General features: G+C 52.8%; 4 protein-coding genes across 4 annotated transcripts; 1 reads left to right on the forward strand and 3 right to left on the reverse strand.

Annotated features, from left to right (window-relative positions):
• Nucleotides 1–281: 281 nt before the first annotated feature.
• On the forward strand, nucleotides 282–3778 carry UCRPA7_5543 (putative ribosome biogenesis protein urb1 protein; the record flags this gene model as incomplete). Its single annotated transcript, XM_007918090.1, has 2 exons — nucleotides 282–438; nucleotides 492–3778. 2 exons carry the CDS (start codon nucleotides 282–284, stop codon nucleotides 3776–3778), a joined length of 3444 nt encoding a protein of 1147 aa, XP_007916281.1.
• Nucleotides 3779–4266: 488 nt separating this feature from the next.
• On the reverse strand, nucleotides 4267–6614 carry UCRPA7_5544 (putative lalv9 family protein; the record flags this gene model as incomplete). The annotated part of the gene is made up of 5 exons (XM_007918091.1): nucleotides 4267–4321; nucleotides 4378–5507; nucleotides 5568–5690; nucleotides 5847–6072; nucleotides 6388–6614. The coding sequence occupies 5 exons, from the start codon at nucleotides 6612–6614 to the stop codon at nucleotides 4267–4269; spliced, it is 1761 nt and encodes a 586-aa protein (XP_007916282.1).
• Nucleotides 6615–15444: 8830 nt separating this feature from the next.
• Nucleotides 15445–18642, reverse strand: UCRPA7_5546 (putative glycogen phosphorylase protein; the record flags this gene model as incomplete). The annotated part of the gene is made up of 7 exons (XM_007918092.1): nucleotides 15445–15876; nucleotides 15934–16006; nucleotides 16061–16977; nucleotides 17031–17540; nucleotides 17597–17862; nucleotides 17931–18251; nucleotides 18477–18642. 7 exons carry the CDS (start codon nucleotides 18640–18642, stop codon nucleotides 15445–15447), a joined length of 2685 nt encoding a protein of 894 aa, XP_007916283.1.
• Nucleotides 18643–22060: 3418 nt separating this feature from the next.
• UCRPA7_5547 (putative guanine nucleotide-binding protein alpha-3 subunit protein) lies at nucleotides 22061–23432 on the reverse strand (the record flags this gene model as incomplete). Its single annotated transcript, XM_007918093.1, has 6 exons — nucleotides 22061–22160; nucleotides 22218–22456; nucleotides 22508–22637; nucleotides 22698–22826; nucleotides 22897–23242; nucleotides 23309–23432. 6 exons carry the CDS (start codon nucleotides 23430–23432, stop codon nucleotides 22061–22063), a joined length of 1068 nt encoding a protein of 355 aa, XP_007916284.1.
• Between the last annotated feature and the right edge of the window lie 4459 nt (nucleotides 23433–27891).

Consider the following 27891-nt stretch of genomic DNA (forward strand, 5'->3'; position numbering starts at 1 on the left):
TAGTTTGCAGAGTCAGCCTTGCCTGTTGGAAACTGGAAGTTGATGGAAATGTTGCTGTCTATGATAGTGGGGTTAAAAGACTGTAGCGGGACCAGGACAAGGCAACTTTGAACAGGGGTCCTGGTCCCCTACCATCAGGCTAGGCCGCTTAAGGATGGAGGGGAGGCGGTCAGTGATAGCAGTATAGCGGTTCTGCCATAAATTTCCTGGCAGTACCATCGCCTCGATATAACCCACCTTGGTACTATGTCACTGCCAATGGGGCAGAAGGATTGTTGAAAATGGCAAAGAAACGAAATAGAGGCGGTGATGGCGCCGATAATCCTCGGAAACGGCTGCGGATTGTCCACGAAACTCCCACCGCGGAAGATGTCCATAACAGCCGGCAGCTCATGCAACTTCTCGCCTTCGAGCAGGACCTGCAGAAAGCAAGACATGGTTAGTGCAAATGGCCATTACATTGGATGAATCAGGCTAACAATACTTTCTAGGCTTGCAATCGTTCAAAGTGTTTCTTGACGGGCTCACGAATGAGACTGGCCCCAAGAATGAAGACGTTGACATTCTCAGGGATTATCTAGAGTCTACGAGGCCTCGACATGATGATGCCGAAGCGATGTACCTCCCAGACATCATGGAGACATGGAGTTATGCAGCACAAATGAATAACGACAACGTCATGTCAGCAGTGCCGGTTGTATTGGCTCTACTGCTGAAATTCATCTCGCAGAGGCTCGATCTTGTGCCACATGGTCTCGGGATCGGTCGAACCATTCTTCAGAAGCGACCGCAAGAACTGATCGCGCGGAACCTAGCCACCGACAAGAGCAAGGAGTTCATAATATCTCCCACTCTACGACTACTCAGAGAGGCATTATGCCTCGATGGCGGTGCGCTCGCAAAGCCCATCTTTCGGGCGCGCAGCAACACCTTCAAGGCGTTAGCGCGGAACATGGGCATCCGATTTCTAGGAGAAGGGCTTGAAGAATTAAAACGACCCTCTGCTCGTACAACCGCTGTCCGATTCTTCCTAAGTGCGGTCAAGTTCCTACACCTCGAAGCAAAAGTAGAACTGCTATCGCAGAGAGAGATTGGGCCCGCTTTGACAAAACACCTTAGAGATGACCCCCCATATCTTATTTTCGAGATTCTCGATACTCTTAAGAACCACGTTCTGAAGGACGACAAACTGCCCGGCAATATCAAGGGCAAACTTCTCAACTCAGGCACTCTGTCCCGGATCGCATCGTTATATAACTACGAGCATACTGTGACAGAAGAAGAGGGCAAGACGTCGGTCGAGGATGCTGTGCACTCTTTCCTTGTATTTGCGTGCACAACACCGAATGCTGGTATATTGAGACCACAATCAGGCTTCTATCCACGAGGAGTTGACCCAGATGCGCCTCTGCTGATAGAATCGGAGACGGCTGATGAGCAGGGACTCGACACTGTCTCTTGGATGAATCTATTTATAGAGGATGTCCCGGTACGGAACATGAGCCTACTCGACTTCATCCAACAGTTACGACCATGGTCCAACATGAAGCACAGTGAGCTGATTATTGCCATATTCGAAGCCGCTCCAGAATTGGTCTGCCCCTACTTTCTGGCTAAAAAGTCATTCACCTTTGAACCAAAGCTGTCCGCAACCTGGATCGGTTATGCGGCATTCATTTTCAATACTGTCCAGTTGCCTATCCCTACAGCCTTTGGTAACAGGTCAGGCTACGCGCGCATACCGCCACCAACATCGGTCATGATTGACAACATCATCCCGCTACCCCTGAATCAAAAGGTCCTCCGTCGTTGCCTAACACAGCAGTCAGACTTGATCCCATTCTTCGCGACTCGTCTGCTGGTAGTGTCATTGCAGAAACTTCAGGCTGTTCTACGTCTGCATGACGAAGCGCGGGCGTCTGGGTCGAGTCAGAACCTCTGGGCAGAGTCCGCACAGAAACTTGTCAACGAATTCTGTCAGAGAACTCCTGATATCAAGGATATATTCAATGTTTATCGAGGCATACCGGAAATTGATCTTCTTCAGCGCGAGGCTGCAAGTCGGGCACTACGACTATATTACGAAGTAATCCCTCAAATAGCTCTCTCAGCGAAATTTGACATCTCTCCGCTCCTGATCGCGGCGATCGCTAGGTTAGGGCAGTTCGAGGATAATCCTCAAGACCACGCTCTCGTTCTGGTCGAGCTCGAGAATGTTCTTGCGATAGCTGGCTATTCGCCGGGCATGAAGTGGTTTTCGAAGTCAGATGTGCTCTCACTCTCGCCATACACCGCCCTCCTTAAGGTTATTCTTGACGCTCCAGAGGGGGTGGCCCTTCACCAGCTGAGGGAAGTTCTTGGTACCGTCGCGGAAGAAACGCAGCTCGTTCTACCTCAAAAGGGGCGTGGAAGCTTGAATGCTCTACTCGACGGCCTGCAACGTACTAAGCAGTCAAGCAAGGAGAGCCTGCCTAGCGAACTATGGGCCTTCTTAGACAATTGCACCACTCGATGCGCCGGCTCACCTATCAAGTACCTCGAGATGATGGAGGATACCGTGCCGAGTGCAAAGACAAAGAAGTCACGGGCGACCTCGTCCGCCGTAAGCCCTCTCGTCTTGACGATTCTCGAGCAATTGCCATTTGTGAAAGCGTCGGCAAGCGACGAGACGCTTGTGACAATAGCGCGGTTCATCGCCGCATACCTAAGCTTCTTGAAGCAGGCTGGAGAAGACAAGCGCTCCTTGAAAGCAATTCTGGAGAAGATAGTTACTGTCTTTCCTGAGAAGCATGCGGCGCGTAAACTCCTCAAATTGTCAGTTGAAGGCCCCGCCCAGCAGAATCTCGAGAGCTGGGGTGCCGATTTCTCTGCTGGAGAGGCAAGTGGTGCTTCGCAGACTTCTACCAATGACGACGAGGGCATGTCCGACGAATCACTGGAGGGACATCTATTGATACCAATTCCTGACGTGGACAACTCAGTGCTCTCCAAATGGGCGTCGAAAGAGGCCGACGAGCTCATCGAGGAGGGGTACGCATCCTCCCTGATCACGCTCCTGGGGTCCGAACACGTCAGCATCCGCAAGGAAGCCCTCATCAGCCTCCTGAAGATCGCAGCAAAGGTCCAGGAGTCAGCATACGAGGAGAAAGAGCAAGTCTGGCTTCTGCTGTCAGAGCTCGCAGAGACCTCCCGGCCACAAGTCGACACCGCGCCGTTGCCCGGCCCCATCATTGCCTTCGCCACACACGCGCTGGAGATCGTCAAGAACCCGCTCCACTGCCTGTACGGCAAGGTCAACACCTTCCTGACCCGGGGCCCGGTCTGGGCCCTGGACAGGTTCCCCCTGGTGCACGACATTGTGCAGGGAGGGCCCGAGGCGGACGACGCCTACTACACCGAGCTGGGGTGGCTGCTTTCCTGCCTCCTGGGCGGCCTGCGCAGCCCCGCGGACGTGGCGCTGTTCCACAAGCGGCGGCTGTTCGAGCGGCTGCTCTCCCTGGCGAGCAACCCGTACATCCGGGACCACCTCAAGCTCGAGATTCTCAAGATCCTGTTCAGGACCACGTGCGTCGAGGGCGGCAGCACCACGCTCGTCACGCGCTTTGGCATAGTCTCGTGGTTGGAGGCGCAGGCGGCGAAGCCAAACTCGGGGGCCGACGCGGGGATGCACAAGGCCCTCCTGAGGAGGATATGGCAGACATGCGACCAGGAGAGAGTGTCGACCTGGAGCAAGCAGGGTTTCAGCGGCGATTCCGGCGAGTCCGCTGCCAAAGCCTAACGGTAGATGAGAGCGCGGTTGTGTCGTCAAAATTTAGAGATACCCATTGAAGAATAATGGACATAGATAGCATAATGGAACACGGATTCTATGAGTTAATATTGCAACATCTTCACCTCTTGTTCTTGAACGACGCTTCTGATATTCAAAGGCGATCCGCAGTATATATACAACTACGCTCAATCTACCCTAGCCACAGCGTATCCTAGAACCAGCCCGTCCAATGATGCTTATTTGGCCGTTTCATCCACCTTCTATACATTAACATAGGTGCCCAGGGAAGGCCTGTCGTTACTCAGTGCCGAAGCAGAGGGGGGGGGATAATCTATTACAGCCGCCTCCCACTCGCTGTTGTTGTTATGGTTTCTTTTTGCGTCCTTTATTTGCCTTTGGGATTTGCATATCATGACGTCCCCTTCCCTTCTCCTTTGGTCTCTCCCGCGCCGATGCTGTCTATTTTCACAAGCGAATGCGGTGCAGCCGCCGTGTTAGCCGCTGTTGACGACGGCCGATCTCTTCTCGGCGAGGCCGGGTTCGACGAAGCTGTATCCGAGCCCGCAGCATCGAAGATGCTTTCACTAAAGGACCCCTGCGTCAACGGCCTGGCCTTCTCGCTGTCTCCCGTCCTGGCTGATGAAGTCGACATTCTCGGACTCTTGACAAGGCCCATCTGCACTTCTTTCTCAGATTGGGAATCCGTTGACAGAATGCTGCCCTCCTTCTTGTTCTTGCCCCGGCTTCCACCCAAGCCCCAGCCGCCACCACTACCTCCACTACCGCCAGAAGCAGCGCTGCTACCCGAAGACCTCCCCCAGCCAGCAGCTTTCCGCTTCTCCCCGGCCCAGGATGCCCAGCTGCTCATGTACGCGCCGGCCCTGACGCCCACAGACTGGACCGTTTGCTGGGCTTTCGATAGATCCACGGCGCCGAACCCCTGGCCATTCCTGTCAGTGGGTTGCCTACTCTCGTTCGCCTTTGCCTCTTCAGCTCTCCTCCTCTGCGCCTCACGCAGGGCTTCCATGTCAGCGTACAGCTTATTGAACATGGTGCTGGCCTTGTCGCGGCCGGCTGCCAGGTTCCTACCCAGCACCTCGCGCCCCTGAGCAAACCGCTCGTCCAGATGCAGATCCTGCACCTGCTGGGCGAGCCGTCGCTGCACGTCGTCAATGGTGAGTCCACCTGCGCATAGATGCTTTGGCTCCACGACGGAGACGAGGTGGTCTTCCGTATTCGCGTCCCAGATGCGGTAGTTCTCCGTCCGCATCCACATCTCCACCCACTCGGTCCCAAAGTCTATTGATGGATCGCCCTCTATATGGGGCAATGTCATCCTAGGGTCGTTGCCATGCTTTACAAGAATATTATGGTACTTGACAGATGAAATCAAGCCGAGAAGGTAGTCTTCAAATTGCAGTCGGATGAATTCCTCACTGCCAACATACCCCATGGTCTTCGGTCGTCCGGGATTGGCGTCGTCCCAGGTGTCGTTCACGGCTTGAGTTATGAAGTCGATCCACCGCCGATCAGGCACGGACAACTGAAGAGCGGCTCTTAAGGATGTAGAAGTAATATTGATGGTGTCGTCGTCGAGGTTAATTAGCACGTCGCTATATCGATCTTTTTGTTGCAGGAGGAGCGAGTTCGTACTGCCTACTATGTAAGATTTTGTGCTCCGGTCTGCAAGAAGGTCCAGTTGCTGTAGGGGAGTATACGGGCCAAATAAGCTTCCCTGGAGATAGTATTAGTAGGCAGCAAAGGCATTGGATCTTGAAATGCAAGCTAAAAATACCTTTCCGAATACTTGCAGGGGCAAGCCCATGTAGGAGAGCATCGAGCCTCGGTCACTAGTCCTCAGACTCGTCGGCTTAGATAGGTTCTTCTCATAGCCGTTGAGCTCGGGGTCGGCGCAGTCCTGTAGATTACGGAGAAGACCGGGTATCAATGATATCAAAGAAAATTGCATCATACATAGCCGCTCACAACGCGACCCAAAGAAGAGCATCTACGGATCGTTAGCATCATCCGCCGTGTATTGACAATCTAGGAGGGTGTGCTCTGAGAGACTCACCTTCGGCTGTAGCAAGCAGCACTTCAGCAGCACCAATGTCTGCCACCTGAACTCATGGACCATCTCGCGAAGGCTCATTCCCAAGTACTGGTCCCCGTCTTCCTCGCCGTTGAGCAGTCCTCGCCTCTTCTCCTCCGCAAGGCTCTCCTGAAAATGTCGCAAAATGTCGATGTCACTAAAATTGCGCTGGGCGAACCATGCCTTTGTGACGATACCGAGCCTCTCTCTTAGCATGCCAAAGGACTGAGGGCTATCCGCAATTACTACGACCGCCTTTTGAACCGTGGAGCGCGTTACATCCGCAGGCCGAACCAGCAATTGTGAGGCATCCATTTGCCTTGTACATGATATCCCAAACAGGGAGGTTCCGGGGACATTCTCGGTCCCGGGTCGGAGGAGTGTGAAGTAAGAGAAGTCTTCGGTCGATCTAGAGGTTGCAATTCCAGTTGTTAGCCCACACATCGAGATACCACAGCCTAAGACCAAAGCCGATAGTCTCCTCTCCCAGGAGTCGCAAGCGCAAATCATGGGATCAACTCACGCATGAGCCCCGTCACTCAATGCCATGAACGGCAGCAAAGTCCAGTTATTCTCGGCGGCAGGGTCGCTATCCTCAGCAACACCGAACCACGTCTCCACCTCCGGTCCTCGCAGGTGGTGGAAGTCGACGACCGTCACCAGAGGAATGAATCCGACCTTTCCCGGGCTCTTGGGCGGTTCGGCACCCAGGCCCTCGGCGCCGTTTGTTCCATTCAGTGGCGCGGCCATGGCGGGCGGGCGTGCGGGCAAGGCAGGTCGGCGGTTACGCGGGGTCCAAGGCTCGGGGGGTTCAATCCTCGTGCCTCCCTCGACAGTGGCAAGTCTCCCTATAATAGGGCCATCAAATGGAGCTGGAGGGTCAAAGTCGTACAATTCGGGAATCAATGGGCGATGGTGTCAGGCTTGGTAAAAGATCTCGAGGTCCAATTTCCGTGGATGCGGCTCTTTTGAACGGTTTGGGTGAAGGTGTCGATCAATGGCTGGGGTACCTGGACCTATAGCAAAGTGGAAGCTTGAAGCGCTTATGAGCTTGGGAAATGCCCCACGGATTGGATGACGTTAAAAATTCCCCCAAGCAGTGTGACTGACAGCACCAGGACTAACAGAAGTAAGGTCTCGGAGTGAGCAAACAAAGGATGCGCAAAGCTTTCAATGGCGCATCGAGTGTTTGCGGCGTATTCTAGTTGCTAGATTTGAATGGGATCAAAGAAGGAATTGACTATTTATCCCTCGATCTTCCCTAGAAGCCGACGCCGAGGAGGCGGTCAAGGCTTTGGCGACGTGGTCGAGGCAGTGTTGGCGAATCGCAGCAGTAGTCGCACGACAGATGTCGGTGAATCATCAGCTTGGAAGAGGAGATAGATCAGGTAGTTAAGCCCAGATCTAGCTGCAGCCTCAGGGTCAATTCCAATGTAAATGTGTCGGCAGCGTCAATGCCGATCGAACTCGCAACTATCCTCCTTGATCCAGATGGCAGCCGCGTTCCTGGCGCATACGTTCATTCCCGCAGCAACGGGTGGGTGGTGATCGAGTAAACGTAGATCTGTGACTTTCAACATATATGCGTGAATGGGTGGATGGATGGACAATTCCTCCCCAGTGCCGATCTATTTACAGCAGGCGGAATCCTGGCATGCAGAAGCCGGGAGCTTAGAAGAAGGGTCCTTTGGTCATGAAGTACCCAAGGTAGGTAGCTAGTTGGCATTCCAGATACAGATCAATTAATCGAGACTGACGGAGAATGGAAGCTGCCGTCCCACGTCACTGCACCCCGCCGTGCCTGCCGTATCTGTCTGTCTGTTTACAGTGCATTCATTCGGTGACTTCCTCTTCCAAGGTTGCGACTTGGGACTCGGGTCGCCGAGCATCACGTGGTTCCAGATCCTCGGGAATAATAGAGGGATGCTGTATTTTGCCCCAGTCCACAACTCCCTCGATCAAAAGAGAGAGAATATCAGTTGGGATGTCTACGTGTTATATACGAGGACTTGGGATGCAACCTACATGAGACAGCAAAGCTGGATTTTACATACATGCAGCTTGTCAAAACGCCGTTCTCCCAGCCAAAGAACCATGTTGCCACTTCAAAGGCTGGAACTGGGACCCGTGTTAGTCTATTTGGGGGGGGGTGCTATTCTTAACTCTGGCCAGGCGACTCGGTTAGCCCACAAACCCCACCGATCCGCCCCTTGCGCATGTCTCGGGCGTGGCAGAGCTGCCGATTTGATAACGCGATAACAGATCCATCCAGCTCGCAAGACACACATTCAGGAGAGGTACATCGTAAGGTCACTTGCAAGCCTGCACGCCTGCACACCTGCCAGCAAATCGAGGTTGTGCTGCAGCCAGCAGCACCGGCAGCCATCGACGGGTGACACCAAAGAGGGCGATGGAGCTGCCAGCTGTCTTGCATTGCATGGCCTGGCTCGGAGATGCACGTAATCCAGAGTTCGTCCACTCCGCCACCCCGTGGTCGCGAATTGGAAAACGCACAGAACGAACGATCAGGACCAGGAGATGCCGCGAGAGCCAAGGAGCTTCCTGAAACGAAGCGTCTAGTGGTGCACAGCTGTCGTAGTAGATCCGTCATATGCCACATCCTTTCCGCGTCCGATCAAGGAATGTCGGTCGAGATGATGGGCGACCTGTAGCTATCTTAGACCTGATGTGGGAGGTGGGAGGTGGCCAGTGAGCCAATTTGTCAATCATCAGGAATCAGATCGTGAGCTGGCAGTTTTTCCTTAGCAGAGTTAGAATTCCTATACCTGCGGGTTGTGAATCTCTAATAGCTGGCCCCCGTCGTCGTATCCGTGCTGATGCCACGCCACGCGGTCTGTCCCGCGGCTGCAAAAGCAGGGACGAGGGTTTCATGCCAACACATCCCAACCCATCCGTTTACCGAACCTCTTGCCAACTCACTGCCATACCTAGATATGCAGGAAACGCATCAGAAGCCCTTGAGTCCATTACACCTTATCTCTCTCTACTTTGCTGATTCCATATTTTTTTTTGGTCCTTCTTTGCCTCTCTCGGAGAGACAAGACACAACCCACGGTCATAGAAGACCACTATACTGAACGTGACGTTCCCAACCCTCTACCGAAAGGATCAAGCGAGAACCAACAAATGGAAAGTAATAATTCACACGTATGATGCCCCTCTCGTGTATCCCTTTTAGTGCATCGTGAGAATAGCAAATGACGCCCTCTCCCAACACCTTGGAATGAAGCAGCCATGTTTGAAAGTATGGTGTTTATATTCGTGGTATCATAACAAGGGATGCGCTGCTCGATCGTTCTGGTTCGCCTCGGACAGCTTATTGACCGTTGAATTGGTCCTCCATCTGCGTATTAGCTTCCACGTTGTGGTAGTCCAGAATTTCAGAGTACCTGAACGAGGGCAGTCGATTAGCTACTTGCACAGAAGAGGCGACAGAGCGCGCTGGAGCACGGCATCAACTCACATCATGATCTTCCACGTGTCAACGGGTAGGTCAGCATCGTTGAAGCTCCAGTCGAACTTCTCATCGGCCACAGGCTCATCCGTAGGATCGTGATACGGTGCAAGGTAGTCGTGCCCCAAAGCCTCAGTGGCAGTTATCCGCTTCTTGGGGTCGAACACAAGCATGCGCTCCAACAGGTCAATCGCTAGATCAGTCAGAACAGAAATTTTGGCAGGTTTTTTTTTTTTTAAGAGTTGAGTTTACCTGAGGGATCCGCATTCTTGAACTTATTCTTCAACGGTTGCCGTTCCCTCTTCGGGAGTGACTTGACAAATCTCAGAGTCTACAAATCATCAGCTTCTGCTTTCATGAACCTGAAACATCCAAGGGGCATCATACGTTCTCACTCGCGATTGTGTTAATAACATCATCTGGAGGAGTTCCCAGAAGCTCCGTGATGATGGAGAACTGGTTGACGTGATCCTTGCCGGGGAAGAGGGGTTTGCCCTCGAGCATTTCTGCAAAGATGCAGCCAGCGCTCCAGATATCGACCTCGACGTCGTACTTTTGCCAGGTGAGCATGATCTCCGGCGCACGGTAGTACCGGGTGGACACATATCCGGTCATCTGGGGGTCCTGGATACGGGCCAGGCCGAAGTCGCAAATCTTCAGATCGCAGTTCTCGTTGACCAGAATATTGCTGGGTTTCAGGTCTCGGTGGACGACGCCAGCGGAGTGGACATATTTCAGACCACGCTACTCAATTGTTAATCTTGGGCGCATGAAGAGCAGGGCGGTTGGCAAGAGTGCATACCATGATCTGGTACAGGAAGTATTGGATGAACTGTTTCTCGAGCGGTCTTGAAGTGAGCAGTCTGTGCAGATCGGTGCCCAGCAATTCGGTGACGAAGTAGCTGCAAAGAAGGCGGTCAGTCTCTACCAGAGGCGCAAGACGACAGATTTGGCGACTTACATATCTTCCAGAGGAGAGATGAAAATATCACTTAGGGAGATGACCTTTACACGTCAGAATGCGTAGGACGAAGACACTTCAGTCGAGACTAACATTCTCATGCCTCAGGTGCTTGAGCAGCTTCAGCTCTCGATAAGTCCTCTTAGCAAGCACAGGGGTGCTAAAGGGCTTCATGATCTTCTTGATGGCGACATTCTGGTTGGTAAGTTGATCTCTAGCAGAGCTGGAAGGTCGAGCGCGCAAGTCAGTAAGGATCCCCGCCAAAGAACGCCGGGGACTGCAGGAAATGCTCGTACCAGACCAATCCAAAGGCGCCCATGCCGACGGGCTGTAGGTCGGAGTACCTTGAGGTGATCTCAAAGGTAGTTCCGAAGATTTGCGCGCGCACGAACTCGGCCATTTTGACGGTTGGATGCTGTGGCAGTCGACAGCTGAGGATGGATGAAGATGGGAGAAGTTGGAAATGTGGGGGATTTTGCTACTGTTAAAACGGTCGCGGCGGGGGTTTTGGGTGGGAATTCAGCGAGCGAGCGTGCAAAACGAATGCCTGGGCGGTCACTGGTCGCAGTGGCAAATGATGATAAAAATTGTTCGCAAGAGCTCTGATTAGAGCCTAAGAAGGGCGGTGCAGTATTTTCTCTCAATCGCGTAGAGAATTAGCAGCGAGTAAAGACGGGACAGGAATCCGCGGAAGGTGGCACTGAAGGGATAAGTGGTGGGCTCTGAGACTTCGCAGCGCGGCGCAAGACCAGATGTAATGTTGGTAGGTAGGTAACTGAAGCGAGAGTAGAGAAAAGCTCAATCGAATGCCTTGACCAACAGGGCGATGTTCGCTCGTTCGGGAGAGAGTCCGAGAAGAAAAGCCGTCTGCGAGCGCGTATAACAAACCCTGAGGACAGGGTTTCGGACAGTCGACGAAGGGGGAAGAGAGTCGACGACGACGACTGACGGCGGGCGGGCGGGCGGTTGGATAAATTGTGTCGACCTCGAGGACAGCGCCGGACAGGCACCCTAGGAGGAGGAGGAGCAGGATTAAAAGGACCAGTAGCTGGGATAGAGCCAGTAGCAGCCACTATTTTCGCTGGAATGGTGTGCCAGCTCAGGTCCTGTTGGCGCTGTGCTGGGTGCTGGGTGCTGAGTGCTGGCGGGCGGCGGGTTTAGCCGCACGTGTTCGAGGCAAATGGACGCGCAAAAAGGGCCGATCCCTCCTCTTTCCAGAGATCAACAGCGGCAAAGGCACTTCAGGGTGTCGGGGCGCCTAGAGCTATTTATTATTTACTTCAAAACGGGTAACCGTAGAACGTCCTGTATTCTTTCAGAAGCCGGTGCAGTCGTTCGCGATGTCTGGACACCGCGCAATGGCGATGTGGCTGAACCTGAAGCTGAATGGGGAGAAGGTGAAATGAGCTGCCCCGCCACCGGTCTCTTCAGATCTCGATCGTTGGGTCGCCTGGCAAGCCTCGGCAAGTCAAGGACGGCTATCGGCGTCAAGCTGTAGGGTGGTAATTTGGCTCCCTGGTAGATGAAGGAGATGGAGTTTATAGGCGACTTCAGGTTTTTCTCTTCTGGTTGGAAAACAGAGAGCAAGAGCAGGAGAAGGAGCAGGAGGAGGAGAAGAGGGAGAGCAGCGAAGCTATCAGGGCTGGATGGGGAGTTTTGTCTAGGCGGGCAACACCAGGCACGAGGACAGCAGGCACAGAAGCTCCTTTGGGTTATAGGTCCATCATCAAACAGCGGGCTTAGCAGGGTTGGGCTGGCTTCCGAAAGGCTTTTGCTTCATGTTCCTTGGATGTACTAAGTCTAACTTGAGGGAGGTATTCACAGCTCGAGAGTGAGGCGCCGTGTTTCGCCCTAGCACAAACAGGCCCGTGTCGCCCGTGTCGCCCGTGTAAACCTACCCAAAGAGACTACCAAAAGAGACTGCCGGTACCAGAAGGCAATTAGTACAATTGGCTACGAGCAGGTAGCCCAGTCGGGTTGCTTGTCAGTAAGTGAGCGTGAGCAGGTGGGCTGTGGGGATAACAAGTGAATGGGACTGTCCAGTGGAGAGTGTCTCGAGTGTATACCATATACCAGCATGCTCATAAGGAAGGGCTACGGCGTAAGGTACAGATGTAGTGAACCCGACGATTGAATGGACGGATGAGCCCACCGATTGGTAGAGGGGGTCGATGGCATTTCTGTGTCCGATTTCCCTGAATCTTCAAATTCCATGCTCTGGGCGCCCACTTTGCCGTCCCCTCCCCTCCTCTGAATCTGATCCACCGACTAAGGTAAGCAGGCAGGCGTGGCAGGCTTGCAGGTATATGCCCCTCCTTCTTCTATACCATCCCGGTACCTCACTCTCTCTTCCTCTTCTACACTACCTAGGTATGCAGTGTCCAGTATTCCTCTATCAGTCAATGTCGTTACAGACATCAAGCCACTCCTTGAACGCCACCATACCATGCCATGCCATGCTGTCCCATCCCATCCCATCCCATCTCATCTGAAAAGAGATATCCCGCTTCTGTCACAATCCTGTTGCTGCCCATCATTCTTGATGCGATGACAACCCTGAATCCCTTGCTCCCTGATGCGCCACCCACCGGGGGACCTGCCGGTGCCATTCGCCGATGCCATGCCATACCTGTGATACCACCCATCTCCGGCTTCCCAATCACTGCCGTGTTGTTACGAACTTGCCCCCCCTAGCCCCCTAGTCAAGCCACATCCCAGACCCTCCTTGGACCCAGACAAGCCAGACTCTTCGCGCAAAGGCTGTGTCGAGACAGTCTTCTGGCGCTGGGCGCTGGCTGGTGCGTTTTGGTGCGGGCTCTAGAGGTGGCTCCTGACCCCACGGCGCAGGCGTCTTGCAGGCTCTTGCAGGCATCGTGCAGGAGCCAACGCCAAACCGCCCTCTGCAGACAGACATGCTTGCGAGTATGACGTAGTGTCTCCGATTTCCAGCGATCCAAGTCTCCAGTTCCTCCGCCGCTCCCCATTTTTACATGCAAGAAACAGGTATCCTGTACTCGGCCCCAAGCACAGACCTTGGCTTTCACTTGCACTTTGGAGCACCAGCAGGGCAAGGCAAGGCATGATTCAACGCTGCCCTCATTACCCGACCATCGCTCGCGGTGCGGCGCATCGAGACCTCAATCTGGCGGTGTCTCAGCACCAAGCAACAGGTCACCATCCATCCATCCAGCCCGCGCTGTTAGCACCATTTTTTCCCACTCTCTCACTTCTGAGCTTGCCTCACATTGGTCTTTGCCCTGACAATCCTGACAAGCCTGATGATAAACCCTGTATTTCCCTCTCACTTTCTCGGAGCTTTTGCACCGGAGAATGGAGCGCAAAAGTCGTGTCAGTTGACACTACACAAACACAACCTTACTATGCAGAGTTATACACCTCCAAATGGATGCGCTATACAGCAAGATAGCCCAAAAGTCATTTGAGTTTCTTTACGGTATCACCTACCTAGGTAGCTAAGACAACAGGCGCAAATACTATTCCTTAGAAAGTGAAGTATCGCTCTTTAGTGAGCGAGTTATGTATTCTGGTACGGAAACCTACCCAGCCAATTGAACCCTGAATTCTCCCTTCTCCAGAGAAAGGGTAGCCAGCACCCGTGGACCTCTCCACGAGTCTAGGTAACCCAGAACAGAAATCAGATCTCCGTATTCTAAAATAGCTCGCCTTCTGTACCTCCATATACGGCAGATGGATAGAACTTCTGTTTATCACTTGCCAGGTTTGCCAGAACCGAGAAGCGAGCACATCATCAAATCACCCTTCAGGGTCCCTTGCCAAGCCTTTCCGTTTTCCCAGGGTTTCGAGCTGTACGATGCCGCGAGGACCCTGAGGATCAAAGAGATAGACGATACCGGTAGTCTATCTGGACTTTGGATAGCGGGCCCTAAATAAATCCCAGAGTCTGAAACCCAAGCAACGCGTTGCAACTCGAATGCTAGGTGGACTCACCATCTTCTTCCTCTCATTCACAAATAACTTCTATAAGTTATGTACTTTACTTCCTAGCAAGCAGGTAAACTCTTGCCAAACCCCTGCATAGCCCAGATGCGGACCCGGTACCCCAAGTGGGCAGGCAAACCCCTTACCAGCTTTCTTCTTCTCTGTCTCCTTCGACCCCGCATTGCGACACTTCACAATTCTCGTCAAACTACGTCATCGCGTCCCTTCCTGCAGGAGAAATCAGGGCCACGGCCACATACTAAGGCGTCGAACCACATTTCTACTCCATCTTGACCGCTAGATCCAAAAAGTCCCCTGGTTCAATCAATCAAGCAATCACCTTAGCAGTAAACCGTATCTCAACGTATGCGCGTACCGGTAGTCTATATGTATCAAACTATTCCCAACCATGAGGGTCATGAGGGTCATGAGGTCATCTCTCTGCCGATTGATCACTTGCATGAAAGCCATGTATGTACACTACTCTCTGCCTGTGGGCACAGTTCATCATCATCAAACCCACCCACGAGCCACCTTATGGCAGCAACACATGGCTGGTTGTTGCTGGACGGACACGAGCTGAGCAAGTCAAGTGAATTAAGCTTCCCAACTGGAATCGCGGCATCGGCACCTCACCCCCGGTGGCAAGTCTAAGACAATGTCTCCCGGTCTACCTACCTATGTAGTTCGAAGGAAAGCCCCCTGAACTCCTCCCCCCGAGTCCCCGAACCACTCTCTCACCCTCCTACCCACCCCCCTAACCTCCGCAAAACCTGTCAAACGAACCCGCCGCCGCCTTCTGAGACAATTTGATCGTGCAATCGTCTTTAGGGTTGACAGGACGCTGATCAGGTATAGTACCCCAAGGGACGTAGAGCAGCGGCCAGTGTGTAAATAGACCCAGCCAAGCCATTCCAAATCCAGCTGGAGCAGATCAAGTCAAAGACATGTAAACAATGTTTGGAATTCTCTACTCTGTGTTACTGCTTCGTAGCATTTTATGACAAGTTTCATGATCAAGGAAAACCCAAAAGACTAGAAAGGAAGTTGGAAAAGCAGTGAAGAACCAATGTGCCTGTTCACTCCGGACCCTTGTTCTGTTTGTCGTCGTCGTTGCCGTCTTCTGGAAAGGGGCATTTAAAAGAAATTCTGGCGTTCCTGTCACCCACGCGGGAGGCACGTCTCTAGAGCTCTCCCTTCTGCAGGCCGTCCTTCTCCGCCACCAGCGGCTCAATGTTCCAGATGCCCTCCGCGTACTCGTTGATGCAGCGGTCGCTGCTGAAGAAGCCCATGCGCGCCACGCTGGTGATGCTCTTTGTGATCCACTCCTCCTGGTTCTTGTACGACTCGTCTACCAGGTGGTGCGTCTCGATGTAGCTGTGGAAGTCGTCGGACACCAGGTAGTAGTCACCATGGTCGCGCACCGCAGAGATCATGCCGGAGAAATCGTTAGGCTCACCGAACGTGCCACTCTGGATTGCGTCGAACACCTTCTGCAGGTCGGGGTCGACCGTGTGAGAGCCGTACGTGTGTGCGTGGCGGAGATCCTCAACGTCCTCAGCGAGGTTGCCGAAAAGGAAAATGTTGTTCTCGCCAACCTCACGAGTGATTTCGATCTGTTTGATAGGTTAATACTAGGGAAGTTTCAAAGGACAAGGGTAATCATTGCTTACGTTGGCACCATCGCAAGTCCCGATGATCAGACCTCCGTTGAGCACAAACTTCATGTTGCTGGTACCGGAAGCCCTATTTGCACATTAGCATACCATTTTCGTTTCGTCTCGGGTGCAGTAAGCCTACTCTGTGCCCGCAGTAGAAATATGTTCACTCAGGTCAGAGGCAGGGATGATGATCTCGGCCTTGCTGACATTGTAGTCCTCCAAGAAGACGACTTTGAGCAAATCACCGATCTCCGGATCCTTATTGACCACAGCTCCAACATTGTTGATCAAGTGAATAATTTGCTTGGCCATCCAGTAGCCAGGAGCTGCCTTTCCACCGAAGATGGAGACGCGAGGGAGGACCTTCTTCCTCTCTTCAGGCGACAGGGCCTTGAGGGTGAGATATCTGTGGATTGTGCCGAAGATGTTCAGCTGTTGACGCTTGTACTCGTGTATACGCTTGACCTGGACATCGAAAAGCGCAGAGGGGTTGACGGTAACGCCAGTGCTGGCCTTGATGTGCTTGGCAAGTCGAACCTTGTTGGCGTACTTGATCTCGGCCCACTCCTTTCGGAAGTCCTTGTCGTTGACATACAGCTCCACCTTGTTGAGCTCTGTCAAATCACTCAAGAAGTTGTAGCTTCCGGTCTTGCTGGCGATCAGCTCAGACAGGCGAGGGTTGGCCTGGTGAAGCCAGCGACGGGGAGTGATGCCGTTGGTCACGTTTGTGAACTTGTCAGGTCCGAAAATCTCGACAAAATCCTTGAAGATGGTAGTCTTGATAAGGTCGGAGTGAAGCTCTGCGACACCATTGACCTTGTGAGAACCAACAATGGCAAGATACGCCATGCGCACCATCTTTTGGGGTCCTTCCTCAATAATCGACACACGTCTTAGCAGATCTCTGTCATTGGGATGAGCATGCTCGACAGTCTGTAGGAAGAAGAGGTTGATGTCGTAGATGATCTGAAGATGGCGGGGAAGCAGGTGCTGGATGAGACCAACAGGCCACCTCTCAAGAGCCTCAGGGAGGACAGTGTGGTTGGTGTAGCCGAACTAATCTTCAAGTCAGAGATTCTCTTCATCAATAGGTGATGGTGTGCACTTACGGTCTCGGTCACAATGCCCCAAGCCTCATCCCACTCAAGGCCCTCCAGGTCCACAAGGATACGCTGCAACTCGACAATAGCTAGAGTCGGGTGAGTATCGTTGAGCTGAATGGCAACCTGATCAGGGAATTCCCTCCAGGCGCGCTTGGACTTCTTGAAACGACGGACAATGTCGTAGAGGGAGGCAGCTACCCAGAAGTATTGCTGCTTGAGACGGAGCTCCTTTCCACGATCCAAGTTGTCATTGGGATACAGGACGGCGCTGATCGTCTCGGCACGCTGCTGGTCTGCCACAGAGCTCTCGTACTCTCCGGAGTTGAACTTCTGGAAGTCGAATTCTCCGCTGGCAGCCTTGCTGGACCACAATCTCAAGTTGTTTGTGGATGCCGTTGCGTACCCAGGAATGGGGACATCGTAGGCTACAGCTTTGACAGTCTCGCCGCCCTCCCAGTGAGCGACGGTCTTTCCGGATGCGTCCTGAGACTTGTGTACATAGCCATAGAATTGGATCTAGTTATGAATATTAGCATTTACTCAGAAGTCAATTGCATTGATTAGTTTCTCACATCGACTGTGACGTCGTGACGAGGGAACTCCCAGGGGTTGAAGTCCAGCCAGTAGTCGGGCACCTCGACTTGGTACCCGTCGATAATCTCCTGCTTGAAGATACCATACCGGTAACGCAACCCATAGCCCCAGGCGGGGAAGTTCAGAGTAGCCATACTGTCGAGGAAGCAAGCAGCGAGACGACCCAGACCACCGTTTCCAAGGGCAGCATCGTGCTCCTGTTGAATAACATCCTCAATGCGGAAACCGAGGTCGGTCAGACCAGCTATAAAACAGACAACGTCAGGGGGCCGGATCTTGAAGTTGTATAAGTGATGGGGAGCTCAGCCATACCGGTTGCAATGTCCTTTTTGCCCACGTTCAGCATGGCATTGTCTAGAGCTCGGCCCATCAAGAACTCCAAGCTTAGGTAGTACACGCGCTTGCTGTCGGCAAACGTCTGGCGCTGCTGCGTCCTGTTCCACTGGAGGATGAGGCGATCGCGGAAGGCCAGACTGGTAGCGGCGTATGCGGCCGTCTCGTCGCAGTTGAACATGCTGCGGGCGAGGGTGGTCTCGACATGGCGGACGACCTCGCGCTCGAAGTCATCCTTGTCCTTGAAGCCGCTGACCTGGTGCTTGGTCCATGCCTCTCGCTGAGGCTCGGGGATGGAAGCTGTGGTGGATCGTCAATGATCAGCGGGCGGGACGATAAGGTAGGGTTGGGGAGATGTGGGCATCAACAGATAGCCTGATTCGGGGGCCAAATGCAAGACCAAAGTCACGCAAGCAAGCATCCAATTGCTCTCTTACAAACACCAAATGCACCAACATTGGGGCCAATTGACCCCCAGATTCGATTTTATAAAACCAGACCAATTCGAGAAAGTTTGGTGCTTACCCTCAACGCTCTTGATCTCGCCGGCGCCGAAGCCAGTGAAGGTTCTCTTGTGCTTGGGTCGAGAGATGCCCGCGGGGCCAACAGAGCCCTGGATGTCCACAATGGGGGCGCCCACCGATGGCCGACGCTCCCGCGTTGGGAGTGTCTGGGGCTGCTTGGACGCCATGATCTCACTGTAGCAAAAGATAACTTGGTGGAGCAGTAATTCGTAGGATATCTGCTAAAAACGGAACACAAAAAAGGATATCAGTCAAAGAGTCAGCAAGAGAAGAAGGAGGAGGAGAGAGAGGTAAGAGAATTGATGGTGAAGAGTGAGTGAGAGGGTGAGATGGTTGCGTGAGATGAGGGGCAGCTCTTGCAAGCAACCAGGCGATTAATCAATCGAATCAATCCCAAAGCAAGCTCTCCCAGGTAGGAAACTTATTGATAGCACAGCACGCACCTGCAAGCAGCACCAACAAGAACTACCTAAGAATAAGAGAGCGGCGGGTAGCGGGTAGGAGCTTGTACCTTAAGGCGAGGCAAGCAGCGAGCAGCTTGAAGCACCTACGTCAGATGGACCAATAGCAGCAGCTATGGCGGGGTAGGCTTCGAATTGCCTGATGCTTGGTGGGGTTCGCTTGACTGGCGTTATCACTCAGCGCAGCACAGCTTCGGGGCTACCGTGTAGCTGGCCCTGGATAGAACACGAGCAAATGGGGCTCAACCGCTGCAGAGATCAGGAGAAAGCCTCTTGGGCGTGATGGATCCGCTCAATCGAGTAACCCGGGTGCGCCTGTGGAGTAGATATAAGTGGTGCTCTCTGGGCAAGAGACCGCGCGAAGGAACAACCTTGGAAGGTGAAGAGCGGTATGAGTGGTATGCTATGGCGAGAGGCAGCCGTGCTCTCCGAGAACGACAAGGAGCTGGAGCAAGGTGAAGCAGAAGCAGAAGCAGAAGAAGCTAGGTAGGAAGAGCTCGACAGATGGAAAGCCAGGAACAAGAACACGAGGGGGCAGGTGGGAGGGGAGCATCAAGGACTTAAGAATACCTACCTACCTACCTACCTACCTACCGACATACAACTCAGATAGCGTGGCCAAGGATGGCGGACATGGCGGGTTGGATTTCATCTCTCTTACATACATCACATTACATTACATTTACCGACCTTTACACGACACAAGCCCACAGGACAGAACACCACACTACACTTGCTTCAGCAACGTACATGGACGATGACGAGAGATGCAGTCGACCTGCGCAAGGGCCACTACATTGTACGCAGCAGAGCATCCCGGCAGAAGCAAAGGAATGTAATGCGGGGTGATGGGTTGGACGCTGGACGCTCTGAGAATGGCTTCGTCCTGGCGCGCGCTGCAACTGACTGGTGCAGCATGCCTGACTGACTGACTGCACTTACCTTAGCTGCACAGCGCACACTTAAGACGCATGCAGAAGATGCCTTCCATTCCATCCATCCATCCATCCATCATGCCCCCCCATGATCCATCCCCTTTGCTCGTTAGTTCCAGGTGCAAGCTTCAAGCTTGTCGTGCCGGCATGGAGAGAACTCCCCCACTGTGGTACGCACCCTGTAGGCTTCCTGCCGGCAACATGGCACGGGCACGTTCAAGGAGGGTTAGAAGGCTGCTGTACCTAAGGCACAGCCCACGCGCGTCTCAATGCCTGCAGGCATCGTCGAAGCAGAAAGACGTAATTGTACAGCCAGAGTATCATTTCGGCCGCCGGAAAGCGGGCACGCCCCATCTGGCATGACAAGACAACGAGACAGGAAACTTGAACGCTGGATATTGGCGGCGACGGTCAGTGTCGGTCAGTCAGTCAGTCGGGGCCACCTAGGCTTGGGCTTGGGCTTGGGCCTGGCTCTAGGCTCTGCCCATCGCACGCATCTAGAAACTGACAGCCGGTGAACTGATCTATAGTGAACTGACTTTCAGATTCGGCCGAGAAATTCGCCATGTCGCAAGCTGCTAAACGCTGCGCTTGAGGCTCCACAGGGGAGCTACCATGTCTCTTGACAGACAACTGCCTGATCTTTTATCGCTAATCCAGAGAGCCTAGGGTTGCCCGGCCCGGATCCAGATCTGAGGTGTACACTGGGATCTAGATCAACAGCCTCCCGCCGCAGGACGCCGACTGATCTTGAGAATGAAAATTTCCATGCCCTATATATAATGATAAGCACCTCGCCCTCCTATGGCCTGATCCTGGGAACAAGAGATACACATGACGGCGGGGACGAGATCAACACCCAATCATGCGTTTTCTTGCGCCTGGCAGGAAGGATGTTGGACTGACATGTGCCCCCCCACCGTTACACCGTTGTCACAATGCATGCGTGGGGTCTCAGCCACTCTCTCTGGGTACTCTACACACATACACCATGTTCTACACCCCTCAGGCGCGGATTCGGCGGGAAACAAGCATCAAATAAGACTGGTTTGAAATAGTGGCCGGTAAGATGCAGGTCAGCTTTACGTTTGGAGAGTTGAATAGTGTGATGTTAAAATAAATTGTTGCTTCTACTTTGGTCCTTCCTTCACGATATTCCACTTGGTTACTCAGGTCCTTCCAGTATTCCTCAGAAGAATTTGCAAAGTCAATGGCTAGGATTTTTTTAGGTGAGAAACCAGCCTCGTGAGGTATATTCAGGAGATTTACTCCGCTGTTTGGCACGGCACAGCACTCGTAATGCCTCACGCATCATCGATATGTCATGGTGAGCGAAGTGAGATTAGAACAACTAGAGCCACATTCACATGCGTAAACCCGCTCCGTGGTCTTAGCTAGTCGAGATATAAACTTCTTGGCTGCACGATAAAGATACTTCAAGCTTAGTTAGACCAAGTCACTTTCAAGAGCGAGTTCTTTCATGTCAAGGTATATCGAATTTCAAGTCCGGGGTATATAGCAAACCCAGACTCGGGTGGAGGACTTGTCGTCCTCTTATCGGCTCTAGCAACTGAAAAACAAAGACGGCGCGTGCGATAGCGCGTGGTGGTGATGGCGGTAGTGGTTGATTGTTGGCCAGTCGGAATAAATGAGCCATTGGCTCCCCTGTCCCCCTTTCGTAACATCGATGCAACTCTCGAATCGAAGTTGCTCTCAGAACGATTGTATATCCTCAGAAAAATGACCAGGGAATAAAAACAGAGCTTTGCCAACGGTCTCTGAGGCTGGGAAGATGCAGCGAAGTTTTCCTCCCTCTGTAAAAAAAGCATGACAGCGACTGTCCTGATATGACAGGATACTGCTGGTCTGGTGGGTGGGCTGTCCGCGCCGGAACGCCCACTCAAGCAGCGGTGAAAATCTTCAAAATCTTCCAAACGTCCAACCTCCTCCCACCGGTTCGTATCGAGCATCTGAGAGCTCTTATCGTAAGCAAAGACGTACAACATAGATAGCCTCTACTGCCTTGGTACCACATTCCTCCAGGTACGCCAGGCTAACAAAAGCAAACCACAGTCCTGAACGCCGGCCAATGCAACTCGACAAGTGGTGGAAAGCCGCTTTTAGACATTATGCGGTACACAATCAGAACGAGTCGTGGAATCGTATAATAGAGTGATCGAGGAATCGAATCAAAGAATTCCTGAATCCTTGAGGGCATTATTGAGAATAGTCTCCTTGACGGCTGCGAAGACCAGACGGACATTGCTAGTATCCGTAGCTTGGGTCAAGCTGATAATCGTTAGCATTTTCCGGGCTATAGAGAGATACTGCTTCAGATCCACTCACTGAGGGTAGAGATTCAAGTGTGCACGGTTCACCTGGTTGAACCGCCATAGGAGGTACTTGGCCGCCTTGTTGACGTCGTTGCCTCCGGAGTAGTCGGGGAAGTAGTTTCCAAGGGGCGATCTGCTCAGCTTCTGCTTGAAGATATCAACCTTGTTCAGGAAGAGAATTATACTCGTTCGCATGAACCATCGCGAGTTGACGACCGAGTCGAAGAGCAATAAGCTTTCCATCATACGGTTCTACTGCAGTCAATAGAGTGGTCGACCAATACATTGACCGAAGCTACGCACCTGGCTGCTCTCTTCGAGTAATACCTGATCGTACTCACTAAGGGCCACGCAGAAGATGATGGACGTCACGTTCTCAAAGCAGTGAATCCACTTCTTACGCTCGCTTCGCTGGCCACCAACATCAAACATGCTAGGAACAATGTTAGTCTTGTCATAGGCGATAACCCATAGCTGAGGAATCTGTACTTACTGTATGCTTAGCTGTCCCATCTGGAACCGAGTCTCGTAAATACCTGTGGTCTTTGTTCGTGCTCGGAGAACGTCCATCTCGTTGGGCAAGTAGTCGGGGCGGACGATGCGCATCACTTGCTCGAAGAAGCTGCAGACAACTCGTCAGTTTTATGTCTCCCAAAAGTTATGCGTGCCCATGTAGAGGAGGCATGACGCACTACTCGGCCGAGTCCATGAGGTAGAATTCGGTTTGTCTCTCCATCAACTGCTCTTTTGCCGGGTCATTCCAGATGGCCTGCACAGCATCTCCAACTCTAGGGTCGATCTGTGCCTGGGCACCGGCCTCGACGCTGTACTCGAGCAGGAAGTCGCAGTACGCCTGGTTCTCTTCGACGGACAGCTCGATGTCGAACTGGCGCATGGCGTTGATAACGGCCTTGGCGCACTCGATCAGGTTCTTGAAGACTGTTGGCCGGTAGTTGTAGAGCTCATCGTCGGAATAACCCTTCAGGTGAATGATCTTCATCTGCTTGACAATGGTGGATTTGCCACTCTCGCCAGATCCTATCACACACAATTGATGTCAGCTTGCCATGTCTTTTGCCCATCAGTACAATTGAAACCACATACCTAACAGTAGGATCTTGCATTCTCTCCTAAGTCTCTTTGAGTCCTCCTCCAAGTCCTTGTCAATCTTCTGGCTCCGCTTCTTCTGCTCTGTCTCCTCACTATTCGAGCTCATGCAGGCACCCATTGTGGCAGGTAGGTGGCACGCCGGGGGCGGCGAGTGCTCCTAGAGACTGTGTGCTGAAGCAGCTGAGCTACGATGATACGGGTAGGGCAAACCGGCAAGTCTGCTATCTGCGTTGCTGTGAAATGCGCTACAAACCCATCAGGGCAACTGTGCTGGGGTCTCGGGGCGGGTCTGCTGGCGACGCCAGGGCGAGATGAAGCTGTCGCAGTCCTTAAAGTTGAGAATCGCAGATGGTCTGTGGAGGAGCCCACAATTGGAGGCAGATAGCGTCTTGTTGATTAGATAGGAAGCCAAGGCGCAGATGGAGGACGTTATCTGAGGGAGATTGTTGAGCAGATACTGGCCCTGACAAGCGAAAAGTGCTTGAAGCGGAGAGGAGGATCGGAAGATGTTGTCGTGGAAGTGAAGGCGGCAAGCTTTGAGCGGATGGTGAGGAGCACCTGGACTGGAGGAGGTGCGGGAGGGCGGTTCAATGGAGGCTTGCCAGAGGCGCAAAGGATGGTGGATCCCAGTGAGTGCTTAATTCCGACGGTGAGACGGGCGGCGAGTAAGTGTAGATATGTAAGGTAATCAAGCAACACACAACAGACAGCAACTGATGTGAGTCTCAGCCGTGATGCTATCCCCAAGCAGACAGATAGATAGACAGCTCGATTCTGCTTTGCTCTGCTCCGCTCTGTGTGTGTGTGGAGAGAGTTTGCGTGTTTATGTGAGCGAGAAAGAGGCGGGAATAGTCCACGTCAAACTTGAGGGTCAACCCAGAAAAGAGGAGATAAAAGGCCACCGAGCAAGCGACGATGGTGGGTGTGGTGGATTCTGATTCCGGTGGCTTTCAGGGATCCCTTTTAGCTAAGGCAGGTAGTGAGGGCCGCCGGCAGGTCTGGCTGGGCAATAATACCTGAAGTCTCCAGTACTGTTTGACAGCAGAGAGAGCACAGCACACAACACCTAGCACGTCCTGCTATGGCTGCTGCTAATAAGCTACCTGGGTACCTTGGAGCGACACTTCTGGCTGCTAACTGAGCACAATCAACAAGAGGAGTATGTTTCTCCTTTGCAGCACGACAAGGCGCGCAGGCATTCACAATAATAAAGCCAGACAAATCGACATCCGAAAAGACCTACCTCTAGGTAGGTATACAGGCATACCTAGACGGCAGTTCCATACTGTAATGTTCATTGATCCTTCTTTCTTCAGCATCAATACCTAGGTAAGAGTGGAAGGTACGAGGCTGTAGCTCATGGCATGGCAGGTACCACCAAGTAAGACTCTAACTTTGCAGATACTGCTTTCGAGGTTACCTACCTTAGGTATTCTACTACATACCTAGGTAGTACTTAATGCAGTAGTCGGCGACTGATCAACTTTAAAGAAGAGCCACTCGACCCAGAGCTTCCTCTTCGGTCTCCATCTTTGCCCTCGACCTACCCAAAGAGTGCAAGTCTCTGCATTGGCTTCCCCCATATAGTGGATTCCAGACGCACCCTCCCAGCCGCTCTCAAGCAGCACAAGGCTTCTCTAGTCTATTCTCTCCTGCCTGTATACACGTGTAGTCCAGATATTCTGTTCAATTCAATTGAATAAGACAATGTCGAAAAAGCCGCGTCAACTACTAGAACACGATGCTAATGCTCGACTTCCGCCCCCAAGAGACTAGTTGGCCACCTAGGTAAGGTCCCTTGGGTTTAGCGTTCAGTCTCCCCGGAATTCAAGGCAGGTACTGTTCAGAATTGGGAAGGGGAACCACGGTTCCGCACCTGCTTCATGTTCCGGAGTATGCAAGATTGTTTCTGAAACCTCCATCAAAGCCTCGATGCACTTGCTTCCAGAACATTTTAATGAGAGTCCCTGCGGTCTAGGCGCAATCTCATCTCAATTCAAATTTTCAGACACACGGGATATTGAATGCGACCAAGATTGGGTTGAGTAGAGCCGTTGCACTTCCGTTCACGTATCACCCGTTGATTACCGCTGCATAAGCACGCACGTAACGTGCACTGCTGGCTGGACGAAGGGAACAATTCTTCGAAAGTGATGACAAGTATATGCCTACCTACTTACGAGCACACCATACACGGCCGCACTACCTCAGAAACCAGGCAGCGAAAGAGGACGTCCAAGCTCCTGCTATAGACTACCCATAGACGGACGGCAATCATACTGCCACTTGGCCCGGTAAGGACTCCCGCGAGTCCCGTCCGTTCCTACGATGTCCCTGCCTGTTTCGACCGCCTGTCTTCTCTGCTGTCCCTCGCTTTCTCTCTCGCCATCTCGGCACCGCTTATTATGGGCAAATGTCAAAGACGAAGAGTGGGTATGGTATGGCAAGCTTCTGTCATCTGTAAGAGCTTTCAACATGCCGAGCCTAGTATCCGCACATGAGTGACCGAGCACACGCCCGGAACTCGGATGTCTCGCCCATTTCCTCTGCCTCTAATTAGCACGAGATTGAGGCTCCCCCATACTTCCGCGTGCACCACCCCCCCGAGGTTGCAGTTGTGACTGGTCGGATCTACGCTCTAGTTCCAGGCGACTGCTCCACTAAGGATTTTCGAGATTCGACAGCGCACGGCGGGCACGGCGACAAGGCAGGCCGACGAGGAAGAAACACTGGAAAAGGCTGCGTGGCTGCGTTATGCTATTTACGAGGCGCCGATGGGCAGACAAACCCATCATTCGAGAGACACGAGCTTGAGTCGAGTTAGATGTCAATGCCCTTCTCGCCGGCTCCAAGGCCTACATGGCAGCCCAGTAGCCCAGTCAGCCTAGCAAGGTTAGTTGTGCAACCAGTACCACTCCCATCTGATCGTCTCCCACGTGTGTTCCATATCTCGAATGCCTGCGGGCTGGGCCAACACCGCTCACAGACATCGACCAGGGGGGCTGGCCTCCAGGGGGCTCCTTATCATTCGCCTAGAGTGTCGTATCAGGGTCTCCACGACCCAGTGAGGGTCCAATATAGCACTAGCCACCTTCTCGCCTATCAAGGCCCATGCCCAGGTCTCTGGAAGTCGATATCAGACCGTCAGACTGTAGTCTGGCCGCACTATTGGACAGGTGAGATTGTGCCTGTGGGCGGGAACACTCTTGCGGCCCCATGATTCCAGGTTGTGCTGGGCCTTCTCAACACTTCCACAGATACGCACAGCCATTGGGATATTCTCCGGTTGGCTTTGTACCGAACGGACAGTCTTTGCTCGGTGTGAATGTTCCCCTGGAAGTCAAGCCACCCGAGGCACATCCCCTGCATTGCGCGCGTGAGGAAAATAATGTATTTATTGGTGCTGAGAGCGTCTTGGGACTCCAAGCATGTGCGTCCACCGAAACAGGCAATTATCATTGTCACATCTACTTCAGAGTATGATTTCGACCCGTAGCAAAGCAGTGCTTTAGGGTCTTAGAATTGGTGGTCCTGGTCAGGGCCTGTTGCCAGGTGGTTTACAGGGATCCCCAAGCTATCAAAGGCCGCCCTCCCGTAATGAGGCTCACCTCACCTCATCCAAGGTGCAGACCAGAATCGAAAATTTTCCATAACGCTCAGCTTACGCGCATGGTGCCTAGTGACCAGCGCCTTCATCGAACAATCCAGATTCGAAGCAGAAAAGAGCTGGTCCTCAGCGGGAGAGCCCCGGTCCAAAACGCCGGTCTCGACCGAAACGCCACCTCATCTGAAGTTCGTCTCAGACCGTTACGTCGACTATGCTTCGCCTAGCCCGTTCAGACACAGCGTAGCATCATGAACCCATTGACCTTACATAGTAGAATCGAAAAGGCTCCATATACCGTGCGGCTTGACCTTAGTAGTTCCTCCCAGACCCCTGCCAAGGGGATTTCAACAGAGGCGGCCGGCCATAGGCTGCCATGGACGGATCTGGCCGTCGATCGAGACACCGGCCAAAAACGGTCCATGCTGGCTGGGAGCGCTGATTGGTCCTGTCCAGGCCTCTTAGACGCCGCGAGTATTCAGGCTCGTATCGAATCAGCAGGCACTGAACTCCTCTCTGAGTGATACCCGTTGACGAGTGTTTGGCTAGCATTAATGCCTATTATGTCTATCCATATGTAATAGCAATGATCAACGGTTATGAATAGGGGGGACTTGACAAATTTATAAGAGCCGTACATTTGCAACCTATCACACGCATCAACACAGTCTCTGATCAGGAGGATCACATAGGGGCTGGATGCATGGATGTCCATTGTCTACTTGGTTTACTACATGATTAAATCCTTCAGGGCACACTAGGCACGATACCAAGATGCTTGCTCGCAACAAATGAGGCAAGCAAACGGCAACCGGCCAAATGCTATGACTGCGAGCCGGACCCTGCGGACAACAGACACCCTCTCTATGTGCCCAATCTGCTATTTCATGAACTTGACGTCTTCCCGCCAAGCTTTTGTGTGTACCATCCGACGCTGCCTGTAAGCTCAGGCAGGTTCTCTTCCGCCCCTTTC

This window comes from Phaeoacremonium minimum, assembly GCF_000392275.1.
Source record: "Phaeoacremonium minimum UCRPA7 unplaced genomic scaffold PA7_03_scaffold_415, whole genome shotgun sequence".
In the NCBI taxonomy this organism is placed as follows: Eukaryota; Fungi; Ascomycota; class Sordariomycetes; order Togniniales; family Togniniaceae; genus Phaeoacremonium; species Phaeoacremonium minimum.